At 30.5% G+C, this 7,657-nt stretch overlaps 1 protein-coding gene across 1 annotated transcript; it reads right to left on the bottom strand.

Moving 5' to 3' along the window:
* Nucleotides 1-5,662: 5,662 nt before the first annotated feature.
* Nucleotides 5,663-6,997, bottom strand: LOC117169951 (facilitated trehalose transporter Tret1-like). The gene has a single exon (XM_033356462.1). It carries the CDS (start codon nucleotides 6,995-6,997, stop codon nucleotides 5,663-5,665), a length of 1,335 nt encoding a protein of 444 aa, XP_033212353.1.
* Nucleotides 6,998-7,657: the final 660 nt, after the last annotated feature.

Genomic DNA, 7,657 nt, shown 5'->3' with positions numbered 1-7,657 from the left:
CCATTTCCCTTTCGGGGTAGGCGTGACTCACTCAGCAGGGGAAAGGAGTAGTGTGTGGATGGGATAGAGATTTTTCAGATTGATCCAGAATTCTCGTGCTATTTATGTAAATAACACGTTCGTTCCGCAACACTGCTCCGACCCAGGTTGCTGATCAATCTCTCTAGCAATCACCCCAAGCGAAGAACCTCACGAAGCCGTTATGTAAGGTTCCCCACTTGGGTCCATTAATAGCCAAGGTCCTTGTTTTGATTGTAAATAATTGTAAAATGAATCCAACAACATTTATTTTATGAAGATATATCTCACTATTATAAAAAGAGAAAAAAATTGTAAAGGTAAGTATTTGTAGCATTTTAATGACTAATGAACATATAAGATTATTTTTAGATTATTTTTCCTTGATTTTGGCCGAGGGTCATACATGGTACGAAAAACCGTCGTGAAATTTCAAATAAGAACTGTACTCTCTATACATTAATTTTTTTTAATAAAAATAATAATACTTTTATAAATATTGCCAAATTCTATTTGAATATGATAAATTGATTTTTGATTAAAAAATTCCTGTAAATATTTTGTGTTTTTCAAATTTTACGATATTTGTGTACCCTTTCAAATTATATTTGAAGTTGAAGAAATAGATATTCCTCTTATCGTTTTTCAGCATTTGATTTTTTACTAAACGTAGAGCACATTAAAATACACTTAAAAAATAAAAATAAGAAAGTTCAGAAATTTATGCAGTTTTCTGTTCAGAAAATCCCACACATTTTAAAATGAAATTCCTTTCTACACCACATTCAAAGGAAAATTTTACAACATTTTTGTCAAATGATTAGTCTTTTGAATGAGGTCAAGTTAATAACTTTTTGGCCTTTTCTCTTAAAATCCTCAAAATTGTGATTATAGCCTAAAATAGCATGAAAAGAGATGTATCAAAAAAGAACCTAGAGGACTTTAAATTTGTTTATTTTATTGGATTAAAAAAAATATTAGAAAAATTCGAGTCTTTTTAAAAAAAGTTTAGAACATTCAGAAGTTTGGAAGATATCAACGAATAATTGATAAATTTTCAGACATTTTTCTAAGTTTTTAAATATTTATAATACGTTTAAAACATAATAAATTCCAAAACAATATTTTTAACTTGCTACAATTTTCTTAAAATTTTAAAAAGGCATTCAAGATGTAAAAAAACATGATTTATATAATCTTCTAAATTTTTCTCAGGAATTTTAAGAAAAATAATTTTATCTCCTTGAAATCTTTCGAAATTCCCTTAAACCTTCTAAAGTTTATTTTTTTGAAATCTTTGAAATCTACATTTCTAAAACATTTGAGTTTAAAAGTAGATTTGACTCTCTTCCATTCATCTAAATATTTCTTGAATTTATTGGATTATTTACATTTTTTAAAAACTTTTTAATCTTATCAAATTGAAACATTTTGCTTTAAAATCTTCTACACTCTTCTTTTAAATCTTAGGAAATCGTTTGATGTGTTTCAAAATATTTTTGATTTTTTTTTTGAAGTGCATTTTCGTAAATAAAAATTATTAAAGATGTTCACATGATTATTAGAAAAATTATTCTTTTTTTCTAATATTTTCAGACCTTCTAATCTTCAAGAATTATTCAAATTTTTCCTGATTTTTTTGCAAGTTTTAATTATTTTTTAATCATTTCAAAATTTCTGTATATCTCGTAAACTTACTAAAATTTGAAAGCAAATTTTACAAATCAACATACACATAACAAAAAATGGTGCAACAAAATTGCGCAAGAAGACTTAATAAGAATTAAATTCCTTATTTTTTCTAAAATTATATAATATGGCAAAATTACGAAATAATTTTAAAAATTGTGATCCTCTTTTTAATTTTCTCTCAGAATTCATTCCATTCCATTTTTGGTTGAAAAACAATTTTTTAAATGAAGATCCAACTATATGTTTAAAAATTGACCTATTTTGTTGTAAATTCGATTGCGTGTGTGTGTTTTTAAAAACATTTTTCAGTTGAAAATTCATTTCTTCCATCGAAAGTGAAACTATTTTAAAATTAAAATTTTTTAAAAGAACTATTTTGGTTGATAATTTAACTATTTTGTTGAAAAATTTATTTTGTTGTTGTTGAAAAAACATTTAGTTATACTAAAAATTTAAGTGTATCATTTTTGATTGAATTTTTTTTGGTAGGAAGTTGACCTTCCTCAGTCAAAATTTTTTCTTTCTCAGTAGAAAATTATTCTTCTTGTTTAAAAATTAATCTATTTTAATCAAGAATTCATTTATTTGGATGAAAATGCATTTTTTGGTGAAACTTGTATTATTTTTGTATAAAATGGTTAAAAGTTCATATATTGTTTGGAAATTAAACTATTTTGCCGACAAATTGTTGGCTGTAAATTGATTTTTTTAACTGATAATGTAACCATTTTTCGTTGAAAATTCATCTATTTTGTTAACAAAATTTTTTGCTGTTTTAAAATTGATTGTGAAAATTTGGAATTTCTGTTTTCGGTAGAAAGTTATTGGTTTTAAAATTAAATTATTTGTTTGCAAACTTAATTTTTTGCTTGGAAATTTAAATATTTTGTTGAAACTTTTATTTTTTGGGGTTGATAATTATTTTTCAACTGAAAATTTATGTATTTAATTTTTCGTTGGGACATTATAATTTTAGTTGAAAATTAACTTCTTAAGTTAAAAATTCCATTTTTTGCCTGAAAATATCACTAGTCCATTTTTGATCGAATACTTATTTTTTTTAGTTGAACATTCGTTTCTATAGACCAAAATTGAACAATTTTGTTGACACTTCTTTTTCTTGAAAAATTTTCTTTTTCGTTATAAATTTATCTTCTTTGTGGCGAATTATTCTTCTTCAAAAATTCATTTGTTTTAGATAAAAATTAATTTCTTTTGTTGAAAATTCGCATTTATTTGGGTTTAAAAATTAATTTTTTCAACTGCAAACTTGACCATATACTACAATGTTTGAGTTAAAAAAGCATTTTTAAAAATAATAATGAACTATTTTGTCGAAAATTTGTTTTTTATTTGTTAAAAATGCATTGTTCACTAAAAGTATGACTAAGGCATGCAGCACTAAATTTGAAACATTTTAGACCCAGAGGTCTTGGTTCCTAGATCTATTTACATGAAGCCAATTATATTTGCCTCTTCGCAATAAGCCTAATGGTTCTAAGGTAACTCCGGATTTCAAAACCTGAATAAATTTGAGGAGCAGCTAGATCGTCATTCGTGAGGTCGGGAGAGTTCGAGTTCCTGCTCGTGCATTTTCGGCTTTACACTAGGCTGGGCTTCGCAGCATTTAACAGAGCCGACTCACCGACATGCTACGTTTGAACGTGTTGCTCCCAGATGGGAGCGTGGTGGGGGCCGAAAAACCCCACGTTCTGGAGACACTACCCAGACTACCCACTATCGACGATATATCGTTTTAATTTCGATCTATTTGAATCCACTCAAAAATGAAGTATTCTTATTCGTTTCGAAAATAATAATATATTTCGAACATAAAACTCCCGAAAAGTAGTATTAAACCAGCAAGGGTTTATAAATTTAACAACAAAATTCCCTAGCTTAACGACTTACTAGTGGAAGTTCAAACTCTACAAAGGCGTCTGCTAATCCTCCAGTTATAGACTGTGCAAATGATTTCACTTGTGTCTGACTTTTACAATCAGCCACATACTGGGAACCTGCCGGTACTAAGTCAGGGATGTACGTCAACTAGTGCGCGCCTCGCTAAGGATAGACATGGATAAACGGGGGATTCATTTGGATAGCACAAGGATTCAAGAAGATATGGATATCTCATATTTAAAAAAATATAGAAATGGATTAACTTAGATAGGAAAATAGGTATTCAAAAAGATAGACGAAATATTTGTTTGCCCAACAAATTAATGGATAGAAAAGGATAGTGGTGGATAAGCTGTGGATTAATTTAGATAGAAAGGCCGAGATTCAAGAAGAGAGAGCCATCTTATATTTCAGAAAAGATGGAAATGGATTTATTTAGATATGAAAATAGGGATTAAAAAAATAGACGAAATTTGTGTTTGCTTAACGGATAGAAAATGATAGATGTAGATAAGTGGAGGATTGATTTAGATGGAAAGACTGACCTTCACGAAGATAAGGCTATCTTATATTTCAGAAAAGATAGAAATGGATTCACTTGGATAGACAAATAGAATTTTAAAAAGTTAGACGAAATCTTAGATTGCCTAAATGATAGAAAAAAATAGAGGTGGATAAGGTGTGCATTTATTTAGATAGAAAGACTGGGATACAAGAAGATAAGGCTATCTTTGACTTTAGAAAAGATAGAAAAAGATTCAATGAGATAAGAAGATTGGAAGAATGATAGAAAATTATCGAAGGAATAATCCTGAGATTAAGGTGGATACATCGATTCTTTCCATTTCAATCCTAAAGATAGAAAATGATGTAAACGGATAGAGACTCTATCAATTTACTTCCAGCAGGGGGATATCGGGAAGGGAACATGAATATTGCGCATGCGTGAGAATTAGCCTGTCATTGAGTTTAATTAGCTGTTATCTTGAATATCAATTTTCTACTAATGACAAAGCTCTGCTTGACGCATGCGCAGAAGTACACTGAGTCATCGGAAGCATTTCTAATGACCGACCTGTGCAGTGGGCCCGCCAGAGCATATTTTCACACTTTTTCATATTTGTTTGCAATTACAGATCGACGTGTCCAAATGACAAGGTTCCATCTCGGTAGAACCAAATAAAAAGGTTCCCTACTTCAGAGGGTGTTGGTGTTCCCAATACTATTTAAATATAGGATTCTTAAGCTTCCATGTTTCGCCCCCCGAGATGGCACCTTTTTATTTCGTCCTACCGAGATGGCATCCTGTCATTTGGGCACGTCGAAATAGAACTAAACACTCTTTTGATATTCTATTTATTTATTAGTATTTATTAATTTGTTACAAATTTACAAATTAAAACCTGTGTGCGGCAACTCGACGCACAATGTTGCTCGTCAGGTAGCCGCACACAGATTTCTATTTTGAATTTATTAATTTGTGAATCTTGTGTCTTTCCGCATTTATATCACAGTATACTGTTAAGAAAATTTAAATTATAAATATTTTCACACGTTTTTAACATGCCCTTTTTCTTATTATCATTCATCAATAATTTCAGACTTCCTATAAATTTCAACATCATTTTCTCAGCGCATCTTGTTTATGATAAAATAAAACTTGAATCCAACAACACAATTTTCAAAAATAGTTTCAATAAAAGTTGGCTTTCTGTACACATAAAATCATTGATCTACGAAAATGTTGCAAGTCATAAACAAAGACGGAATACAATTTCAAGCTGAATCAAACCAGTAGATATTTTTATTTGCATAAAATAGGCCATTTTAAACGAAACTGATCCTCATGACTTCATTTACCTGATGTCAGGCGCCATACACTTTAAAATCATGAAACTCACCACTAATTCAAATGGAAAATAAAATATATCGTTATCAATTTTTGATCTCTATTTAAACATTACGCAATCTAAGTTTACATTCACAACTAAAATTACTATCAGAAATAATACAGTTTTTAAATAAATTATATCAAAACGCATAAATAGGTCTAACAAATAATGTCTCTACATTTTTTATTTTTCGTTTTCAATAAAACTAAAACTTGTTCCAAATTTTTTCCCTTAGTTTCAGGCATGGTGAACCAAATAATAATCGGCCCAGTAATGCAAAAAACAGAAAAACCCCAAAAACCAGTGTAAATGCCAGCTTCATTGTTTATAATTGGTAATAATATTTTTGCCAAAAATCCTCCTAATGATACAACAAGTCCGCCGCCAATTAGAGCTGTTCCTTTAGTATTCACAGAGAATAATTCTCCAGCGTAGATATATGGCAAAGAGCCAATTCCCATATTGCACACAACAAAAAAGAATATCAAACTAGTTAGAGGTATCCAGGTAAATGAAGAAACGTCTGCTTCCATGAAAAATTTCATGAAGAAGAAAAGACCACCAACTCCTAAAGTAACTGCAGACAATATTCCAGATAGTAAATAAGCTGGTCTTCGACCATAATGATCTATCAATAAAGCAGATGGCAAACCACCAAATATCTGGAATCCCATCAGTATCATCGTTTCATATTCTGGTGCAACAGGTGAATTGCTATAGCTAAGAATTTCTTGGGCATATGCTCTGATGCCAAAATATCCCGAAAAACAATAAGTAAACTGAACAATGACAAAAATAATAAAAGCTTTTCTGCTACCTCTGTCAGCAAAGATCTCTTGTATACTACTCTTTTTCAGCTTATCATTTTCCTCAATGGCATTCTTCATTCTCTTAATGTCTTCCATCACCGTTTCAGGTTTTTTCACAGAAGATAATTTCATTAGCACATCTACAGCTTCATTGTCACGTCCTTCCATCAAGTAATAGTACGGAGATTCAGACGCTAAGAGTAATAAAAGGATTCCAGTAACTGGTAATGAAATCATTACGAGATTCATAGTATGATAAGGTAGAAAAGCCCCGGCAGATACCATCATAAAACTGCCGAAGTTCGAGCTAATCTTGATAAAGTTTAGAAATCTTCCTCTAATTATTTTTCCAGAGACTTCGCCTATGTACACAGGTAGGACGATGCCATTACCTCCATAGCCTATTCCAGAAATAATTCTTCCAATTAATAAGAAAAGGAAGTTGCGGGAAAAATAAATAAAGAGCCAAGATATCAGTTGAATTAGTCCGAAAAACAATATGGTGTACTTTCGACCTATTTTGTTCATGATTGTGGGGCATGAAAGCAGCCCAAGTATGGCAAAGAGATTACCAATAGCTGCTAACCATGGTCCCTGTGTTACTGTTATAGGAATGTCTGATGCTTTGCTTTTCAGATATGGTAGGGCAGGTGATGCCCAAGACATGAATGCTCCAATATCCATCATTAAAATATAGCCTGTAAAAGATATATTTCATTTGAGACTTACTTCTTTTAATGATAATATTTTAAATTTCAGTTGCGATTTTAAATATATAAAATTAAATGAATTTCAGTGTGAAAACTTTCAAATTAAAATTCAAGAAATTCAAGGACGTCATGAGGTTTATGAAATTCAAGGAATTCAGGGAATTTACTGAATTCGTGGAATACATGGAATTAATGGAATTCACGGAGTTCAAGGAATTCATCGAATTCAAAGAATTCATGGATTTCAAGGAACTCATGGACTTCACGGAATTCATGAAATTAAAGGAGTTAATTAAATTCAAGGAATTCATGGAGCATTCTTGCAGAACGAATGCGTTATTCAAATAAATAAAGAGTTCATGGAATTCTCAGAACTCATAGATTTTGAGAAATTTTTCGAGTTCGAGGAATTGAAGAATTCACGAAATTCGCAGGATTCGCGGAATTTACAGCATACATTAAGTGCATGGGATTCCAGGAATTCATCAAATACATTGAATTTTGCGGAATTCAAGGAAGTCATGGAATTCACGTAAGTCATGTAATTCACGGAAATCATGAAACTTACGGAAATCAAGAAATTCGTGGAATTCAAGGAATTGAACAATTCACGGGATTGATAAATTAAAAAAAT

This window comes from Belonocnema kinseyi, chromosome 3, assembly GCF_010883055.1.
Source record: "Belonocnema kinseyi isolate 2016_QV_RU_SX_M_011 chromosome 3, B_treatae_v1, whole genome shotgun sequence".
Lineage (NCBI taxonomy): Eukaryota > Metazoa > Arthropoda > Insecta > Hymenoptera > Cynipidae > Belonocnema > Belonocnema kinseyi.
Note: the sequence above shows the minus strand (reverse complement) of the source record. Positions and strands in the feature narration are given on the sequence as shown.

Bases quoted from the DNA above. Each gene is read 5' to 3' on its own strand.
- LOC117169951 (XM_033356462.1), bottom strand. From the start codon at position 6,997: ATGGATATTGGAGCATTCATGTCTTGGGCATCACCTGCCCTACCATAT.